Source organism: Microcaecilia unicolor, chromosome 1, assembly GCF_901765095.1.
Source record: "Microcaecilia unicolor chromosome 1, aMicUni1.1, whole genome shotgun sequence".
NCBI lineage: Eukaryota > Metazoa > Chordata > Amphibia > Gymnophiona > Siphonopidae > Microcaecilia > Microcaecilia unicolor.
This window is the reverse complement of record NC_044031.1, coordinates 687,292,770-687,315,076: the sequence shown is the minus strand read 5'-3', so window position 1 is coordinate 687,315,076 and position 22,307 is coordinate 687,292,770. Positions and strand designations below refer to the sequence as shown.

General features: G+C 41.1%; 1 protein-coding gene across 1 annotated transcript in view; it reads right to left on the bottom strand.

Moving 5' to 3' along the window:
• Positions 1 to 22,307, bottom strand: part of HERC1 (HECT and RLD domain containing E3 ubiquitin protein ligase family member 1) — a 736,289-nt gene that overhangs the window by 485,780 nt on the left and 228,202 nt on the right. Inside the window, exons 25-26 of the mRNA XM_030188195.1 lie at positions 17,631 to 17,751; positions 4,677 to 4,728 (exon numbers count right to left, since the gene is read on the bottom strand). Coding sequence (XP_030044055.1) covers positions 4,677 to 4,728; positions 17,631 to 17,751 — 173 coding nt within the window. The remainder of the gene's footprint in view (positions 1 to 4,676; positions 4,729 to 17,630; positions 17,752 to 22,307) is intronic.

Sequence of the window (22,307 nt, the reverse complement as noted above, 5' to 3'; positions counted from 1 at the left end):
AAATGTTTCTTCACTAACGTGTAATTAAACTCTGGAATTTGCCGCCACAGAATGTAATAAAGGCGGCTGGCTTAGCGGGCTTTAAAAAAAGGTCTGGTCGGCTTCCTAAAGGAGAAGGCCATAGACCATTATTAAATTGACTTGGGGAAAATCCACTGCTTATTTCTGGAATAAGCAGCATAAAATGTAATGAACTTTTTCGGGATCTTGCCAGGTATTTGTGACCTGGATTGGCCACTGTTGGAAACAGGATGCTGGGCTTAATGGACCTTTGGTCTGTCCCAGTGTGGCAATACTTGTGTACTAATGAAAGGAACAAAAGAAAAACAGTAGGGAAAAAGCACCAAAAAAGCAAAGGTTTTATGTGCTGAGGAAAGATTTTTAAAAATTCAACCTCTCTGCTCTGCAGAAAACGAGAAACCGCTGGTCTTGCACTCGTGCGTCGGGCGGGAAGGCACCTGCGTATGCGTGGTGGGGGGCCCTGCCTCAAAGAATTTTAAAGTGACAATACACCTGGGTAGTGTCCACACCAGGCTCCATGGATAACGTCACCCACATGTGAGAAGATAATGCCTGCTTGTCCTCGGAGAAGTCCAGTTACAAATAAAATATCTAAAAATAATTCAAACAAAAAATAGGTCCTACCAAAATATAAAAGCTGTCTGAAAACAAAAACAAACGAATAGATTTGATAAGCTGCCAAAACGTTAGCAAGTTAGTTTCTGGTCTGGCAAGTGCAATAATGTTTTGCAGTTACCATGCGTCAGTTGTAAAAATGAATGCATGTTAACTGTAAAGCCTGTGTAACTATTGGGATCATGCACAGCATCTGGCCATGCAGTTACTGCACAGGGCAGACATTTATCACACATTAATGGGGCAATTCTATAAGTGGTACCTCCTTTTAGACACCCAATGCCTCATGGTGACAGCCTAGTCTATAATGGCATCTGGGTGCCAGATTGCTACAGAATACTAGAGTAACCCGGCATCGGTACATCTTACATTTCGATTCATGAAGTTATACCAGCCACAGACCTGGTGTAACTGGGCACGCCTAAACGTGGCAAAGGCATGCGTACGTTGATAGCATTCTACAAGCGATGCATTTAACTGGGAGGTATGCCCATGTCCCACCCAAGCTCTGCTCACGTGTATGCCCCTTGCATTTGAATGCTATGCCATTTACGCTCGCCCTTTCAGAATAGCATTTACGGTGCTTATGCACGTAAGTACTGATTTTTTTCTGCATTTGTGTGTGCCTTGTTATAGAATTGCCCCACATATGTATTGTTGATATTGTGGTTGTATCCGTACTATCAGCAATGCATTAAGAGGCCACTATTGCTACCGAGAACACCAGCCCCTGTAGCTCTTACCAAGGGTCTCTCCCTGAGCGGTTTTGCCCAATCTGTGGCCTGAGTTCAAAATGAGGACTCTGAGCTCTAGAAGTAGTATCACTAAGAATCAAACTAACAAATAAGGTATACCATAACTTATGTGTGCCCTCTATCTTTGCCCTAATATTTAACCACACTGTATAAAGATCATTTCAATTCAAATAATTATTGTCCCATTTGTAAGATTATGGAAATCCATTTAAAAAGGTTAGGCACTATTTACATGTGTAAAAAGTGCAAATGGCTATATACTTGCAAGAACAGTCACTACTTATAACTGTACACCTACTGCATAAATAGCTTTCAAGTGGACCTGTTCGGGGTGGGCTTGAAAAGTATACATATATGTGTCCTATTCTGCAAAGAAAAATATGTGTAATACCTCAAAATAATTTCTCTATTAGCATTTACATCTGCTCCGAGAAATACTTAAGTGTTAGCTAAATGCTTGTTATTGAGGGGGAAATTTAGTTTCCTCTCTGGCATTTAAAACCACCAGAAAAAAAAATCCAAAATTTAAGTTTTAAAGCTTGGTTCCCTTTGTAAATGTTGGCACTTACATATGCATTTGCAAAAAATCTGCCAGCATTCACATGTACAGACCCCCCAAGCAATACCCCCTTTTATCATTTTTTTGTTTTTTTAAATAGCTTTTCCCGCTGTATGTGCTTTTCCTGCCTTGTATGTGTATCACAAAAGGATCTTAACTGAAAGTTCTAAACAGCCCGATTTAGATGTCCTTTTTCCTACCTAGATCACCTATACAAAACTGGGCTTCATATCTGGGGTATCTATTTAATAGTTGTTCATGGAAGGAGGACTAATAAACTTCTCTTTGGGGCATGTGCTCCATTATTAGTATTTGTACTTCCATCTGATTTTGGACCATTCTACACATGCATGCGGTCACGTTTGCCATACTGCAATGGAGATGAAGATGAAACTGCAGTTATGACCAGCTCCTGAATTGAAACCTTAGTTTGGAAAAGTATAAATGTCATCAGATCTTTGTTCCATTATTTGTATATGGCATTTTTGATTACTAGGAGTCCACAAAGAAGCCACACAGATCCGCAACAGAGCAGACACAAAAAGAGAGCAGATCGAAATCCAATATATAAATTGCTGCAGCTATGAAGAAAATAGTCTGTGCTTAATTGTGCTTCAGGCTGCTGTGCTGAGAACTAAAAAATTTAGATTGGGAGTGTGCATCCCAGGCACTCCTCCCTGGTGTATTGTAACCCCTGATGCAGCTCAAGCATGGGCGAAATGTAGACCACGTTGGGTATTTTTAAATAAAGGCATCATTGTATATATTGGATATGGATCTGCTCTCTTTTTGTATTTGTGGATTGCTATTCATAATTGTTTTAGAAACATATAAGAAAACAAGAGATAAAGTTCACATTCACAAATGCAGGGAAGTTCATGAATAATTCCAGCTATAGATGCAGGATGAAGAATGAAGGGAAGATCCATAACTACACAATGTAAAACTATAAAATATGCAAATAAAACTCAAATGTAAAAAAGGATATGGAAATCTGCAAAGATGAGTTAAACAAGCCGTTAAAATGACCGAGGAACTCTCTCTTTATGGACAAACAGAGAAATAATTACATCCCTTTATTTCACAAAATATGCAATGTCTAATAAAACAATTCACCCCAGCTCTGAAAACTACTCTATGTAATAAAATAAAAAAAATAAAAACTGGGTTACATTTGTGTAACAGATTTGGAGTTTACTTGTCCTTACAATCAGAGTTCAAATAATGGAGCTATTAAATGATGAATGTGGCTCAGCTTCGATACACATTTTATTAAACATAAAATATCTAGGCCAGCCATAGAAGAAAAAAAATATATAAACATGCCATGATGTACTTGCTTGAAGCTCTTCTTTTTTCTGGGGCTCAGTTGCCCCAAAAGGAGTAAATACACTACCACAGATGAAATCAGAAGACAAAAGGAGACATTGGTACAAAAGCAACATTTAGAATACTCATCACCTTTGTAAAAATTTTACTTTTACAATGCTTTCCCTTACATTCTAAACAAGAGAGCCCATCTCAATTTTATCCACACAAGAATACACAAAGGTGTAAGCACAGTGCACTAAAGTACCGTATTTGATAAATGTTGCACACAATCTGTAATTTATAGAACAAAGGCACAATTTAAATTCTCATGAATAGTTAACACTTGTTGCATATCTTTCTTTTTGCATTGTACTCCCATTAGATATGGTTTACAGTTACTTCTTTCTTTTCAATAGAGCTGTGAATGTTAATATGGTGCTGTAAATGTATTTATCAGAAGACAGGGAGAAATTGCTCACCTTTGTCCCATTTTCCCTTATGATGGCAATGGATCCTAAAATCTTATATAACACAACTTGAGAATGAAAAGGGAAATTAAAGTATGCTAGACGCACAGCTGAACAAACAAATTGCAAGGACCTTCGAGGTATTTTCGAACTATAGCAGACTGTAAAGTTTACTAGTCACTCTTTGAAGGATCTAGGCCCTTTTTAATTTTCATTCTCCCCAATTCAACAGAATGTTAGAAAGAAATTATACACACGAGGTAAAAGGCCTACTCACATGTCTGGGGAGAAAATAACTTTCCAAGAACACTTAACTGAATAGGACAAAAATTTGGAGTGGGTGAGAGAATTGTAAATAACAGAGTGAGTCGAGAAAAGGTCCAGCCCGAACTGGGGGTTCTAGAGAATTAATACCCCGCCCCCTAAAACTGCCAAGTGGGAGAGGGCATTTCAGCACCTGCGGCACAGAAATACTGATACATTAAACATACTGGCTAGGGAGATGCTCCTTTCAAACTATCTCCCCTCCTGGTCAAAGACACTCACAGAACCAACATACCCACTGATATATATGTACCCAGACACACAGATACATACAGAGGGATTAGAAATTCCATAAGACAGCCAATATCCCTGCTAGGTTGGCTCTTAATCATTCAAATTGAATTTCATTTTCTTAGCTGTAAATTCTACTGTGAAATATAGTGAATAAACTGTATAGCTTTGATAATGATTGCTACGTACACAGAACATGACTTTTTTTTAAAATAAAATAGAACACTGTGACAAAGAATGATCTAAAATTTATAGCAAAGTATATGCAAAAGTATAACTATCAAACTACTCAAACAATGCAAAAACAAACAAACAAAAAAAAAACTTATAGCATTACAAGTTCTTAATTTACATAAATATTCAAAATATAAAGTCAAATACGGACCCACTTACCTCTCTTTCTATGAGAGGATGCCAAGCCCAAGTCAATATTTCGTCTTCCGCTCTATTAAAAAAAAAGTTAACAAAATAAAATGAGATCATTGTTCTTTTTGTACGTACTGAGCTCAGAGGTTTGTGAACTCCCTAAGGCAGTCTGTGGTCAATGCAAAAAGCCATGTGTTAATAGTTCTATTGCAAAGCTCAGCAGAGGGCATAGGGATTCCTATCACATATGTAAAAATAATAATAATAAATTTGGGCCCAATGCAGTAGACAGATAGTATGCATGGCGTTGCGTGTGCATACGTCTGCACATGTGCTGGAATACTATTTTGTGCATACGTTTGCAATACCAATATTTATGCACAAAGCAGCATTCCACCACATGCATAGATCTACACACATGCAAATCCAAGTGCCAATACAATTTTTGCAATACCTACAATTACTGTGTTGGATTTATCAACATACTGGCATTTTAGCCTTTGTCCCAGCACACCTCTCCCTCAGCTCCTCATATCTTTTTTTTTATTTTTTTTATCCATCCTCTCCAAGAAAGCCAGAAAGTTTCAGATCCTGTATTCTCACCGTAAAGAGAAGAAGCGGTCATAAAATTCTCACAAACACTGACCACAGAAAAATGAGCTAACCTTTTACTTCTCCTCAGACTTTGGATTGAAGCCCCAGCATTAGAAAACCCTGTGCTCATCCATCTGATCTTCTGTACACTTACTGAACATTCAATGCAGATGTAAAGATCTTCATTATCATGGAATTTAAATGAGCTGTGCGCTGTCTACCCAAGTCTTTGTGCAGTTTGCTCATATGTAAAAGTTGTTTTAGCAAAGACAATTGAAAAAAATCTAAGTGTCATCGTGGACAATATATTGAAGTCTTCTGCTCAGTGTGCAGTGGCGGAGGGCGAAAAAACAAATAGAATATTATAAATTATTAGGTGAAGAACAGAAAATAAAACAAAGAATATTATAATGCCTCTGTATTATGCCAAGGTGCAATCTCACCTTGAGTAGTGTGTGCAATTTTGGTTGCAATATCTCAAAAAAGATATGGTGGAAATAGAAAAAGATTCAAAGAAAGGCAACCAAAATGATTACGGGGATGAAACTCCTCTCATATAAGGAAAGGCTTAAGAGATTTGAGCTTTTCAGCTTGGAGAAGAGATGGCTAAGGGGGATGCGATAGAGGTCTACAAAATCCTGAGTGGAGTAGAAAAGGTAAATATGAATCAATTGTTTATTCTTTCAAAAACTACAAAGACTAGGGGACACCCCATGGAGTTACATGGTAATACTTTTTAAAACAAATAGGAGAAAAGCAAAATTACTCACCTGTAGCAGGTGTCCTCCAAGAACAGTAGGCCAAGTATTCTCACAGTTGTGTGATATCATCTGACAGAGCCCAGTGCGGACACTGACTAGTGAGAAGATTGTTGAAGTTTATAGAATCATCCCACTGCACATACGTTGGTGCCAAGGGTCCCTCAGTCAATTAATGTAGCTAAAGAATTCAACTCTAAAGGGAGGTGGGAGGATTTGTGAGACTAACAGGCCTCATATCCTCAGAGAACACCTGCTACAGGTGAGTAACTTCGTTTTCTCCAAGGATAAGCAGGTCAATTGTATTCTCACAGTTGGTAATCCCTAGCTACTAGGCTCACCGAAAACAGCAACGCTAGAACAACAGGGACTTGAAATGTCGAGGCGTTGAGGTCAATTAATCTGAAAACTATATACATTCTAGGTGTGGAAATACAACCTGGAACAAAGCTGGGCCTATGGGGGTGGAGTTGGATTCTAGACACTGAACGAATTCTGCAAAACTGTATGACCAAACAGGCTGTCAAGTCAGGTATCCTGCTCAAGGCAGTAATGAGATATGAATGTGTGGACAGAAGACCATGTCGCAGCTTTATAGATCTCCTCTATGGAGGCTGACCTCAAGTGGGCTACCAACATTGCCATGGTTCTGACATTATGAGCCTTGACATGGCCCTCTAGAGTCAGTCCAGCCTGGGCATAAGTAAAGGAGATGTAATAAGCTGAGTGGACTGTCTATGGGATTTAGTCCACTCCAGCTAGAAGACTAAGGCTCGCTTGCAATCTAAGGTATGTAGTACACTTGCGCCAGAATGGGCATATGGTTTTGGGAAATGTTGGTAGAATGACTGATGATTAAGATGGAACGCAGACACTACCTTAGGAAGGAATTTGGGGTGTGTGCGGAGAACTACTCTATTGTGATGAAACTTAGTGTAAGGTGGATCTGCTATTTGAGCCTGAAGCTCACTGACTCTGCGAGCCGAAGTGACCACCATCAAAAACACAACTTTCCAGGTCACATGCTTCAGATGACAGGAAAAGAGTGGTTCAAAAGGAACTTCCATCAGCTCAGTAAGGACAAGGTTGAGATCCCATGACATGGGGGAGGGGGAGGGTGGCTTTGTCAACCACAAACCTCTCATTAAGCAAACAACTAAAGTCTGTACATAGAAGGGCTTAACTCCTACACATTGATAAGCACAGACTGTGCAGAGATGAACTCTTACTGAGTTGGTTTTAAAACCAGACTCAGAAAGGTGCAGGAGGTATTCAAGAGGTTTTTGTGTACGATAAGTGAGGGGACCAAAGGTCTTGTCCTCACACCAGATGGCAAACCTTCCCACTTAAAAGAATAACATATCTTAGTGGAGTCTTTTCTGGAAGCCAGCAAGATGCAAGAGACACCCTCAGATAAACCTGAGGAACTGAATTCTACGCTCTCAACATCCAAGCCGTGAGGGCCAAGGAAAGGAGGATGGGATGCAGAAGGTATCCTTCGTTCTGCATGATGAGGGTCGGAAAACAGTTCAATCTCCATGGATTTTTGGAGGATAACTCCAGAAGAAGAGGGAACCAGATCTGCCGCGGCCAATAAGGGGCGATTAGGATCACAGTTCCTTGGTATTGTCTGAGTTTCAGTAAAGTCTTCACTATGAGAGGTATTGGAGGATATGCATAAAGAAGACTATCCCTCCAATATAAGAGAAAGGCACCTGATGCTAGCCTGCTGTGTGATCTGAGCCTGGAACAGAACTGGGAGACTTTGTTGTTGAGATGCGTGGCAAAAAAGATTCACTGAGTACCCCACTCTTGGAAGATGTTGCGGGCTGTGCCCATGTTGAGAGACCACTTGTGCAGTTGCAAAACTCTGCTCAGTCTGTTTGCCAGGCTATTCTCCTTGCCTTCCAGGTATGTGGCTCGAAGGACCAATCCATGAAGGAGGGCCCACTGTCACATCCCCACTGCCTCCTTACACAAAGGGTAGGATCCCATCCTCCCCTGCTTATTCACATAGAACATTGCAACCTGAATGTGTGTTTGAATTAAAATAATTTGATTTTGTAGCCAATCTTTGAAAGACTTTAGAGTATTCCAAAAGGTCCTGAGCTCAAGGAAGTTAATATGGCAAGTCTTTTCTTGAGCAGACCAAGTTTCTTGGGTGTGAAGCTTATCTATATGAGTTCCCCATCCCAAGTTGGATGCATCCGTCAATAACAGCATCTGAGGCAAAGGAATTTGGAATGGTACAGACACAGTTAATCTGTCCCAACTGACCACCAGAGAACAGCATAAGTCAACTCTGAAGGAATCTGGATAACATCCACTAGAGTTCCTAGCCGCCCGAGACCACTGGGAAGCTAGAGTCCATTGTGCCTCTCTCACATAGAGACGTGCCTAGGAGTGACATGCACTGTCTAGGCCGTATGACCCAATAATCTCAACATTTGCCAAGCTGTGACCTGCTTGCGAGGTGAGAGATATCAAGGTCTCTGCCCTCGCTTGAAGAAGAAAATCCCAAACCTGCAAATGCATCTAGCAGGGCTCCTATGTAATCCAATTGTTGACCGGAGGTAGGCAGGACTTGGGGCAGTTTATCACGAACCCTAGCAGCTCTTACACCTGAATTGTTAGGTGCATCGACTCTGTTGCTCCCTCCTGTGATGTGCTCTTGACCAGCCAATTGTCCAAATAAGGAAACACGTAGACTCCCAGTCTGCGTAAATACACTGCTACTACCACTAGACACTTGGTGAACACGCTGGGAGCTGACGGGAGGCCAAATGGCAGAACATGGTACCTGTAGTGGTGTTTTCCTATTTGAAATCTGAGATATTTCCTGTGACTAGGAAGTATTGAAATATGGGTATAGGCATCCTTTAAGTCCAGAGAGCACTGCCAATCCGGTTCCTGAATCATGGGGAGAAGAGTGCCCAGGGAAATCATCCTGAACTTTTCTTAGACCAGGATCCTTAGGTCTAGGATGGGATGAATAATTTTATTGGAGTGTTACAGAACTTCAGCACATTGCACAAATCATAGTTTTTGTACACATAGGGATTTAGACCTTGTGCCCCTTATTCTTGACAAAGGCTGCATTTGACAGAGTAGCCACAAGTTTTTAGTTACCTGATTGTTCTGGACTGCACTAGTTCTGCACCAGTCAGGGTCCCATGGTCATGGGGGAAAAGTAGTAGTTTCTTGATTTTCCATGCTTATTATTTTCACTATAGTACTTGTGAAGAAGTACCCCTTTTGATACTGTGAGTTCAAGGGATTAGAGACTATTATCATTGAAATGTATTCCCATGGGTGTCTTAATAGGTCCCATTAGGAAAATTGAAGGGTCAATGCTCAAAAGTCCCCGTTAAAACCAGTGTCCATTTAGATCCATGGTAGAAATTACCAATTTTGAAATAGCGAGCAATGCTCAAAGGAAATTGCATGGAAATGAGACTCACGTAGATTTAGCAACCAGCTCGGTAGGGTAAGCACCTAGTACATGCACAGAACAATCTCTTGGTAAGTGTCCATGTTCCGTGCATGCTCAGGAATCCCACTGCTGTATTCTCTCCTTTCTCCTGCAGTACTTGCTGACTCCACTGAGGGGAAAGGAGACAGAGGGACTCCACTGTTCCCCTGTCTCCTTTCCCCTGTAGTGCTCTGATTCTCACTCCACCTTCCTCATGCACCTTACTTGCCTTCCCTCAGACTGCCCCAATGATTTTCACTTGGGAATCTCCTCCTTGCTGAAAGCAACCTCAGCTGACACCATAGGCTCTGCATGTTTCTCTGCCTCCCCCCCCCAACCCCCAGCTGACATCATAGGGGCATTCCCCTGCTGACTGGCTGTCTGCCCCTATGATGTCAGCTGGGAGGGAATGGAGAAACAAGCAAACAGCTAATTGGCTGGAGGAAAGCCCCTGTGATGTCAGCTGGGGGGCGGGGGGGGGAGGGGGCTTTCAGCAAGGAGGAGATTCCCAAGCAAAATCATCAGGGCAGCCTGAGGAAAGGCAAGTAAGATGAATCAGAGTAATTTGCTATTGAAAAAAACGTCCCTCCTTGCTGAAAGCCCACCCCCCCATCCCCTTTGTTTCTCTGCCCCCGTAAGCTGTTCTCTGCTTTCGGACAAGTTTTGCTATTGAAAAATGCAAGCAGAGTGCTTTTCCCAGAAGTCGCTCTCAAAGAACGAAAGCTCCAGACCTCACGGAAAATTGTGCAGGTTAAAGGTTGACGCTCCTTTCTGTGCATCGCTCAGAATGCTCATTTTAATACTAATCAGCTTGTTGTAATACATTTGCATAGAATTATTGCTGCCTGCTACTGTGATCAGCAAGGTGGACACAGAACCTCTTTGTGCATTACTTGCTAAATAACATGCATACTAAAATGGATAGAACCAGTCAAAAATCAGATGTTCTTAGCACGGTAAACTTTGTGCATTGGCCCCTTAGAAAGCTTCTGTTTGAGCATTACTTCTAGTACTTCTTTTGGGCCTACCCTGTTTGATTGTGCCTGGGCTGGTGTCCATGTGACTGAAAACTTGCCTTTGAAAACATTTCTTTTAAAGACTCCACCACTGAAGTTTTTGTTTTCCTTAAGGAGAAATCTGGCTGTTGCACACATACAGTGGTGGAAATAAGTATTTGATCCCTTGCTGATTTTGTAAGTTTGCCCACTGACAAAGACATGAGCAGCCCATAATTGAAGGGTAGGTTATTGGTAACAGTGAGAGATAGCACATCACAAATTAAATCCGGAAAATCACATTGTGGAAAGTATATGAATTTATTTGCATTCTGCAGAGGGAAATAAGTATTTGATCCCCCACCAACCAGTAAGAGATCTGGCCCCTACAGACCAGGTAGATGCTCCAAATCAACTCGTTACCTGCATGACAGACAGCTGTCGGCAATGGTCACCTGTATGAAAGACACCTGTCCACAGACTCAGTGAATCAGTCAGACTCTAACCTCTACAAAATGGCCAAGAGCAAGGAGCTGTCTAAGGATGTCAGGGACAAGATCATACACCTGCACAAGGCTGGAATGGGCTACAAAACCATCAGTAAGACGCTGGGCGAGAAGGAGACAACTGTTGGTGCCATAGTAAGAAAATGGAAGAAGTACAAAATGACTGTCAATCGACAAAGATCTGGGGCTCCACGCAAAATCTCACCTCGTGGGGTATCCTTGATCATGAGGAAGGTTAGAAATCAGCCTACAACTACAAGGGGGGAACTTGTCAATGATCTCAAGGCAGCTGGGACCACTGTCACCACGAAAACCATTGGTAACACATTACGACATAACGGATTGCAATCCTGCAGTGCCCGCAAGGTCCCCCTGCTCCGGAAGGCACATGTGACGGCCCGTCTGAAGTTTGCCAGTGAACACCTGGATGATGCCGAGAGTGATTGGGAGAAGGTGCTGTGGTCAGATGAGACAAAAATTGAGCTCTTTGGCATGAACTCAACTCGCCGTGTTTGGAGGAAGAGAAATGCTGCCTATGACCCAAAGAACACCGTCCCCACTGTCAAGCATGGAGGTGGAAATGTTATGTTTTGGGGGTGTTTCTCTGCTAAGGGCACAGGACTACTTCACCGCATCAATGGGAGAATGGATGGGGCCATGTACCGTACAATTCTGAGTGACAACCTCCTTCCCTCCGCCAGGGCCTTAAAAATGGGTCGTGGCTGGGTCTTCCAGCACGACAATGACCCAAAACATACAGCCAAGGCAACAAAGGAGTGGCTCAGGAAGAAGCACATTAGGGTCATGGAGTGGCCTAGCCAGTCACCAGACCTTAATCCCATTGAAAACTTATGGAGGGAGCTGAAGCTGCGAGTTGCCAAGCGACAGCCCAGAACTCTTAATGATTTAGAGATGATCTGCAAAGAGGAGTGGACCAAAATTCCTCCTGACATGTGTGCAAACCTCATCATCAACTACAGAAGACGTCTGACCGCTGTGCTTGCCAACAAGGGTTTTGCCACCAAGTATTAGGTCTTGTTTGCCAGAGTGATTAAATACTTATTTCCCTCTGCAGAATGCAAATAAATTCATATACTTTCCACAATGTGATTTTCCGGATTTAATTTGTGATGTGCTATCTCTCACTGTTACCAATAACCTACCCTTCAATTATGGGCTGCTCATGTCTTTGTCAGTGGGCAAACTTACAAAATCAGCAAGGGATCAAATACTTATTTCCACCACTGTATTAAAAAAAAATTGAAAGGGACACAGCTGACATGCAAAGGAAAATGTTTTCAAACTGTTACTGAGTTGGAGGAAAAAGTCTGCTCTGGCATCATCAGGATGATATCATGATCACTGGGACTGATTTGACTGCTGGTCAACAGAGAAAAAGGATATTTTATTTAAGGATACTTACTGTTTTATTTTGTGTGAAAAAGCATATGAACCCTTCATTAACTGGTGACACTTCCATGAGCAGCAGTAACTTCAAACAAATGTTTCCTGTACTGTTTATCAGTCTCTCACATTAACTTTGAGGAATTCTGGTCTATTGTTAGTCAGAAATATTTCAGCTTTGACATTTTAAAGATAACTTTATAAAAGGTCACCCAAGTGGGGAGGTCAAGTGGACACCTATTTTGGGCCTCTGTCTCTTTATAAAATACTAGCACAAATCCTGCAGAAATCGTGAGTAAAATGAAATCTGTATATAATTACACCTGCTTTAGAGTAAAACGATGTGAAAAAAATCATGACACCGCCTGTGATTCACCCAAAACCTGCCTTGAACTTGCCTTCACGTAAGTTACAAAAAAGTCCACAAGATCTTGTCATCTTGTGTACTTTAATGCATGGAGTGATTTTATAAGAGGCCTTTTCTGTGTGTATTCTGGCATATATGTATGAAAAACTCCTTATAAAATTGCCTCATTTAAAGGTTAACTTTCCAAAGAATATTTATTTGTTGCATTTGTATTTTCCCACCTATTTGCAGGCTCAATGTGGCTTACATTGTGCCGGAGTGGTGATCGCCATTTCCGGGTTGAGAAATACAAAGTGATATTGAATTAGAGTTCATAAATGATAAGGTAAATTACAAAGTAGTTTTGCATTAAAGATCATAAATGATAGAGTAGATTATAGAGTAAGTTAGATGATCAAATATAGAAAGTTCATATCCTGCATGAGAAGTAGAGTGGCAGTGAGTAATGCGTAGCGTTCATTAGTGGCTGTGTAAATGAAGCAGTCAAGTGTCGAGAGTTCCGTTTTGTCTAGTTTTGGTGAAGTTTCGTTTTCTAGTATTTAGGATGGGTCATTTTGGTATGCTTTTTTGAACAAGTTGGTTTTCAGTAGTTTTCGGAAGATTATTAGGTCATGCATTGTTTTTATAACATTTGGTAGTGCATTCCATAGTTGCATGCTTATGTAGGAGAAGCTGGATGCATATGTTGATTTGAATTTAAGTCCTTTGCAACTGGGGTAGTGTAGATTCAAGAATGTGCGTGCTGACCTTTTTGTGTTCCGGGTTGGCAAGTCTATGAGGTCTGACATATAGATCGGGAATCAGCGTGAACGATTTTATGGACCAGGGTGCAAATTTTGAACGCAATTCGTTCTTTTAGTGAGAGCCAGTGTAGTTTTTCTCTTAGGGGTTTGGCACTTTCGTATTTCGCTTTTCCAAATATGAGTCTGGCTGCTGTGTTTTGGGCAGTTTGGAGTTTCTTAATGATTTGTTCTTTGCATCCGGCATAGATGGCATTGCAGTAATCTAGGTGGCTTAACACCATTGACTGTACCAGGCTGCGGAATATTTCCCTTGGGAAGAAAGGTTTTACTGTTGAAGTTTCCACATTGAGTGGAACACTTTCCTTGTGTTTTTTGCATGGCTTTCTAGTGTGAGATTTCGGTCTATTTTAAGTCTGAGAATTTTCAGGCTGTCCGAGACCGGAAGGGTGAAGTCTGGGGTGTTTATGGTGGAGGGCTTGTTCGTGTTATATTGTGAGGAGAGGATGAGACATTGAGTTTTTTCTGCATTGAGCTTTAGTTGGAATGCATCCGCCCATGAATTCATTATTTGGAGGCTGTTTTAGATTTCATTTGTGATTTCTTTTAGGTCATGTTTGAACGGGATGTAGATCGTGACATCGTCTGCATAAATGTAAGGCTTGAGGCCTTGGTTGGATAGCGATTTGGCCAGAGGAGTCATCATTAGGTTAAAAAGGGTTGGTGAGAGCGGTGATCCTTGTGGTACTCCGCATTCAGGTTTCCATGGTGATGATGTATTCGAATTTGATATCACTTGGTATGTTCTTGCGGTTAGGAAGTCATTGATCCATCTAAGTACATTTCCTCCAATCCCGAAGTATTCTAGGATGTTCAGTAGTATTTTGTGGCTGACCATGTCGAACGCGCTGGACATGTCAAATTGTAGGAGTACACTATTGCCAGTTGCAATTGTTTGTTTGAATTTGATTAGGAGAGTAACTAGTACTGTTTTGGTGCTGTGGTTGGATCGAAATCCTGATTGTGATTCATGTAGTATTGAGAATTTGTTTACGTAATCGGTAAGTTGCTTGGTTACCATACTTTCCATTAGTTTGACTGCCAGGGGGATGGATGCTACTGGGCGGTAGTTGGTTGTCATGCTCATTTTCAAAGCACTTAGCCTCCCAAAGTTCCATAGAAACCTATGGAACTTAGCCTTCCAAAGTGCTTTGAAAATATGCCTATATGTCATTTGCTTTTTTTCTTTGAGTCCTTAGGTATTGGGGTAAGTAGTATATTTCCTTGGTCCTTAGGGAAGAATCCATGTTGTAACATGTAGTTGATATGTAACGTTGTCTGTTATGAAGCGATGAAGGGCGGATTTTATTAGGTTATTGGGACATATGTCCAGTTTGCAATGGGATTTGGTGAATCTTTTGATTGCTAGTGTGACGATTTTGTCAGTCAGTGGATCGAAGTTTGTCCAGATTCGGTCTGCTGGGTATTCATCAGGGATTGGGTCCAAACCGTCTATGAATTTTTCCTGTTCTGTGGTGTTGAGTGGTAACGTGAGTTGTAATTTTATAATTTTCTCAATGAAGTATTTAGCAAGGTTGTCTGCTGATGGAGTGTCTGTGTTGGTTGTGGTAACCGGTGTGGTGACTAGTAGTTTATTCACAAGTTGGAAACGTTTATGAGTGTCTTTGTAGTCTGGTCCTATTTTGGTTTTGTAGTATGATCTTTTGGTTTTTCTTATTGTATATTTGAAGACCCTAACGCAATTTTGTCTAATATGCCCCTGCATCTATTGTTCCAGTTTAGGAGGTAGTGTTTGGAGTCTGTGTTATCCATTCGTTCTTGTAGATCTATTGCCAAAATATTGCAGGGTCGATCTGGCCTCCCGAGTTGTATGTTGTGCTTTCTTGCTTGTGGTATGAGCCTTTTTTTTCGCCATTGTAGGGCTAGGTTTAGTTTGAGGTGGTCAGACCATGGTATGTCTGTCCATTTTGTATCTGTTAGTATTAGGTTTGATTCTGAGGACAATTTGTATGTGATGAGGTCGAGTGTGTGTCCTTTAACATGGGTAGCTTACACAGTAGGCCAGTTGAGGTCCCATAGTTGGAGGAATTCCTTGCATTCACGTGCACTGGTTGCGTTAGGGTCTTCAAGGTGTAGGTTTATGTCTCCTATTATAAGTAGATTGGAGTTGGATACACAGGTATTCGATATGAAATCCATGCAGTGCGGTTGACATTCTTGCCAGTTACCTGGTGGTCTATAAAACAAGACAACGTTAAGGTGGTCAAACAGGGTGGTATGGTGGATTCTAACTGAGGCGATTTCAAGATTTGGTGTTATGGACTCGGCTGTTGTTGTTAAGGTGAAGTGGGATCTATAGATTAGTGCTATGCCTCCTCCTCTTTTTTCTTTTCTTGTCCAATGGGTGATTTTGTAGCCTGGGGGGCAAAGTTCTAGAATTATGGGGTCCTTATGGTCGTGGATCCAGGTTTCGCTGATGAGTAATAGATCGAGGTTGTCTGCAATGATCCAGTCTGTCATTATTGTTGTTTTGTTGACTGCTGATCTGGTATTTATGTATCCCACTTTAATTGTTTGGTAGGGGTCGGCTGGGTTCAAGGTTGTGTTGATTTTCATTAGTTGTCTATTCTCCTGTAGTGTGGGTTTATTGTGACCTTTCTTACATTTGAAGTGTTTTTGTCCACATATGGTAGTTCTTCCATTGTCTTGGTAGTTGTTATTCTGTTGAGGTGTGTTGTATCTGGGTAATTTGTTGAGACTGTGGATATATTGTTGGTGTCCGTGGAGGGGGTGGTTATTGTGTGGTGAATTAGGGATAGTGAGTAAATTATTAGGAGTAGTTTGGTGGTGTTCATTTTGGGTTTGTTAGTCAGTGGTAGTGGTGAGCGGTTTGATTGTTTAAGAATGATTGACTTACTCACAGTTGGATATGTGATCCTAGGGCTGTATCAGTGGTCGGGTGCAGTGGTCTCTGGAGTGGGTTAGAAGAAAGATCAAGGAGGGGATGGTTCACAATGGATAGTTATGACCTGCTTAAGTCCAATGAACAATTAATAATTGAAAGGCAGGATGTGGGGCTGCCAGTTACTGCTCCGCAATGCATAATTTAACATGCTTAATATAGGTCGGGACTTTGACTTAGGCAATCCAAAACACAAAACCTCTTCTTCAGTCCTTTTGATGTAGATTTACTTGAATGCTCAGGTTCGTTGTCTTGCTGCATGACCTACTATTGGCTTAGCGTCAGCTCAGACAGCTTGACATTCTCCTTCAGAATTTTCTTGGCTCATCAATGATAGTAAGCCATCTAAATCCTGATGCAGCAAAGCAGTCTCAACATGATGCTTCCACTACCATGCTTGACAGTCGGGATGAGGTCAACCATCATGAAAAAAATCTGAATGGGAGGACAGACAGGGAGAAACTACTGCTCTCTAAAAGGAATATTTCTGTCTATCTGAGGTTCACCAAAGAGAACCTGGGTGATTCACAGGTTTTCTATAACATTGTACTTTAGACAAATGAATTAAACTGAACTTTCAATATTATTAGCAAATGCTTTGTTTGCTGAAAACCAAATACTACCTTCCAAAAGGACAAAAAGGATATAATTTGACTATATTAAATAGGAGTATCTTGCCCTCTTATCAGGGTTTTGATTAGGATCCAACCATGTTTTTAGTATAAAATGTGCTAAAATACAGTCCATCTTATAGATTTCACATACTTTTTATCATTATAATATAGTGCATTTGTATTGCATCACATATTAGATTCTACTTAGGTAAACCTTTAAATCCAGACTGTTTTTTATTATTATTATTATTATAGGTTATCACTAAACATATCCTGTTGATGAGCAAATCTTACCAAATCAATAAAACTTATCTCCACTAAAAAGTCAGAAATGCAAAGCAATACATTCTACAATTATATACAAGGGAAGATTAACTACTAAATTGGGTAGTAAAGAATTAGATACCATGGAACCACTATGAAAACCTATGATTTCAAGAGAAATACAGCTGTTGCATGCAGCCTATTTAGAGACATTTGTATGGTGAAAGATTAACTGATATAAAAATAATAAATAAAAAAAGTTGAGCAAATTATTTTATACTCACCAATGAGTATCCTTCCTCATCAGATTCAGGCTGAGATAGATCAGATTCACTCCTTGATTTAATCATTCGATAGTTTGGACTAGCATGAACCAAATGGCTCTCTGCAGTAAGACTCTCACTCCTGAATCACAAAAAATAATATACAAATATAAGTGTTTTACAACCAATTTCTTTAGCTTAAAAAAAAAACCCAGAACCACAACTTCTGATCTTTTCTTCAATGGAAACTTCATCAACTGGGGCCACAATGTTCTCAGCAATCAATCATTTATCTGAGGTTCTTTCCCTTTCCTGCTTCCCTCAAATATCTAGTTTAGCAATTATAGACAGATTGTTTTAGCTGAAAGACTACTGGTCCATCATTCTGATTACTTTATTATGTGATGATGATAGTAACATAGTAAATGACAGCAGATAAAGACCTGAACGGTCCATCCAGTCTGCCCAACAAGATAAACTCATTTTACATGATATGTGATACTTTATATGTATACTCAAGTTTGATTTCTCCTTGCCATTCTCAGGGCACAGACCGTATAAGTCTCCCCAGCACTCTTCTTGGACTAAAGATTCTGAAGCTAACATCACAGCTCCTTAAAATTTACACTCCAGCCCACCCATATCTATTAAGTTACGATCAGGGAGTAGACTGCAGAAGGCTGCCCAGCACTGGTTTTGCTTCCCAATTACCGGAGTTGCCACACAATCTCCACTAAGATTCCATAGATCCATTCCTTCTAAACAGGATTCCTTTGTGTTTATCCCAAGTATGTTTGAATTCCATTACCGTTTTCATCTCCACCACCTCCCGTGGGAGAACATTCCACGTATCTACCACCCTTTCCGTGAAAAAATATTTCCTGACATTACTCCTGAGTCTGCCTCCCTTCAACCTCAATTCATGTCCTCTAGTTCTACCACCTTCCCGTCTCCAGAAAAGGTTTGTTTGCAGATTAATACCTTTCAAATATTTGAACGTCTGTATCATGTCGCCCGTTTCTCCTTTCCTCCAAAGTACACGTGTTCAGGTCGGCAAGTCTCTCCTTGTACGGTTTGCAATGCAAATCCCATATCATTTTTTAAGCTTTTCTTTGCACCACTTCCAGTCTTTTTACATCTTTAGAAAGATACGGCCTCCAAAACTGAACACAATACTCCAAGTGGGGCCTCACCAACAACTTGTAGAGGGGCATCAACACCTCCTTTCTTCTGTTGGTTATACCCCTCTCTATACAGTCTAGCATCCTTCTGGCCACAGCCGTCGCCTTGTCACATTGTTTCTTCTCCTTCATATCCTCTAACACCAACACCCCAAGGTCTCTCTCCTGAGTTGAGCTTACTAACTATCTCTCTTTTAGGTTTCTGCACCCTAAGTGCATCACTCTGCACTTCTTGGCATTAAATTTTAACTCTGTATTTTTCAGAAACCTCAATTCTAATAATAAATCTTTTCCAATATCATAAATAATTTTTCATAAAAATCACACAAATTTTGTGTTAAAAATAATGGGTGCTCAGTTTTTTTGCTTGCATTACATAGACCGGAGTTCTGATGTATAATGCTCCCAGACCACCATCACAGCACCTTAGTCCATGCTTCCCTACCCTAAATGTGGAAGCTATTAGATCGTTTGTTTTTTTTCTTTTATACAAGCTGTTATTTAAAATTCTGATGTCACTTAAGCTTTTTCTGGTGGCCAGTCTCTCTGTCCTCCCTCAATGTGAAGTAATGCATTTTGTATGCTATTGTGAATCGTGTCTTCTTAAAATAGAATCTCCATTTTCCTGAACTTTTTCCTTTCTCTTGTTCTCTACACAGTCTGTGTTTTGCCGTTCCCCGGCATCCTCAGGAGAACTTATCTGCAACAGATATTGCCTAAAATCATTTTCTGATCCACTCCATTATTTTTCTTACCACCGACGTGAGGCTTACCAGTGCGTAGTTTACCACTTCTTCCCTGTCTCCACTTTGGTGAAGAGGAATCACATCCGCTCGCCTCCAATCTTGTGGAGCCTCTCCTATCTCTAAAGATCTGTTAAATCTTTAAGAGGTCCCGCCAGGACCTCTCTGAGCTCCCTCAGTATCCTGGAATGTATCCCATCCGGCCCCATAGCTTTGGCCACCTTCATATTCTCCAGCTGTTTATAAACTCTTTTTCCTGTAAACGGCGCAGTAACTACATATAAGTACATAAGTATTGCCATACTTGGACAGACCGAAGGTCCATCAAGCCCAGCATCCTGTTTCCAACAGTGGCCAAACCAGGTCACAAGTACCTGGCAAGATCCCAAAAAAGTACAATACATTTTAAGCTGCTTATCCTAGAAATAAGCAGTGGATTTTTCACAAGTCCATTTTCCTTTAGGAAGCAGTCCAAACCTTTTTACAACCCCACTAACTGCTTTTACTATATTCTCTGAAAACCAATTCAAGAGTTTAATTACATGTTGAGAGAAGAAAAATTTTCCCCGATACGTTTTAAATTTATTACTTTGTAGCTTTATCGCATGCCCCCTAGTCCTAGTATTTTTCAAAAGAGTAAACAAGCGATTCACTTCTATCCATTCCACTTCACTCATTATTTTATAGACCTCTTATCATATCTCCTCTTAGCCGTCTTTTCTCCAAGCTGAAGAGTGCTAGCCGCTTTAGCCTTTCCTCATAAGGAAGTTGTCCCATCCCCTTTATCATTTTCGTCGCCCTTCTCTGTACCTTTTCTAATTCCACTATATCTTTTTTGAGATGCAGTGACCAGAATTGAACACAATATTCGAGGAGAGCGATACAAAGGCATTATAATGTCCTCATTTTTGTTTTCTATTTCTTTCCTAATAATACCTAACATTCTATTTGTTTTCTTAGATGCTGCTGCACACTGAGCAAAGGGTTTCAACGTATCATCAACAAACATACCTAGATCCCTTTCCTGGTCGGTGACTCCTAACGTGGAACCTTGCATTACGCAGCTATAATTCGGGTTCCTCTTTCCCACATGCATCACTTTGCACTTGCTCACATTAAACATCATCTGCCATTTAGACGTCCAGTCTCCCAGTCTCATAAGGTCCTCTTATAATTTTTCTCAATCCTCTTGCGTCTTAACAACTAGTGAGGTAATTAAGTTTGCTGACGACACAAAGTTATTAAACAACTTTGAATAACTTTATGTTGTCAGCAAACTTAATTACCACACTACTTACTCTCATCTCTACATCATTTATAAATATGTTAAAAAGCAGCGGTCCAGATAAATCTGCTGAAGATGGTCCAGTTTCCACGTTGGTTGTATGTGCTACAATAAATCACACTTACAAAGAAGGATTTGAGAGGCCTGTATCGGCTATTTAGTGACTTCTGTTGGGCAAAGAAGAAACCGAAGATGCGTTTGTCAGTCATGTTAGATGACTGGAGATGGTGGGTATGGGTCTCTCCAATCTGCAGCAATACAATCAAGCATGCTTGTTGCGACATCTGGGGGACTGGATTGGTCGGACACAGATTTACACACCAACAGAACAAGAAGATCTTTATTAAGCACCACATAAATTTTTCTCATTGCTACACTTGTCTACATCGCAAACCCCCCATCATTTGAAAAGGAGTTTTTTATTAAGACCATTGCAGGAAACGTGGCGACTTATGGCTGGGAGGCAATATTGGACTTCCCCAGACCCTCCGGCGTTTTGGCATTGGTGAAACCAGGTGCATATGCTGGCTAGCTGGGAGGCTAAAGAGACTAGAGGCTCCCATAAATGCAGACTTATAGTTCGTGATCCTTAATGTTTTTTTTTCTCAGATAGCAATACTCATATTTTTGATTAAAAAATTTGTTGTAAGCCAGACCTCAATTTATTTATTTTGGGGGGAGGGCCCGAGTCCAAAGTGAGGGGGCACATTTTGCTCCGCCTCCCTCCACCCCCACACACATGGCCGGCAGGGGTCTCCCAGCCCCACCAGCAGAAGTCTTCCAAGTAGCAATACTTGGCACTGCCTGCCCTGCCTCGCGTGCACGCTCTGTTTTAGTGAAATTGAGCATGCGCAAAGCTTGTGCATGCTCAATTTCATTTAAACCCAGCATGCGTGTGAGGGAGGGGGAAGCAGAGCAGGCAGCACGGCGGCCAATATTGCTGCAGGGAAGCTTCTGTTGCTGGGGTGACCCCTGCCAGCCAAACCAGCAAATCTTGGGAGTCTAAACACAAATTGGGGGTGGGGGGCAGGCACCCCAAGGCCTTCCGTGGCTATACTACTGGTTGTGAATTATTGACATCCTAGTGAGGTTGTATTGTGCTTGACCTATTTATCAAAGCCGTCCACCTGCCCTTTCTATACAAAGCCACCTGCCACAACCATGTACAATTAACTAAGACAGGATTCTAGCTTAATTGCACAGACTATTACAGATCCTCAGTAGCTAAGGAAGGGGAAGACACAAATTAATCCCAGTGGTTCTTCCTCTCACCTAGTATCTATGGAAAGGTCATTCCAAAGTATGGGGGCCACAATGAAGAAAGACCTTGCTCTAATACAGGCCTTAACAGCATTCCTCAACTTGATCTAAAAATAAGCAATTGGAGCTTCTGGGTCAATAGTGAGATGGTGGCAGATAGTCAACACCAGGCCATATCCAGGTATCAGCACTGAATCTCCAGGTCAATGGCAGTACCCAGACGTTATGT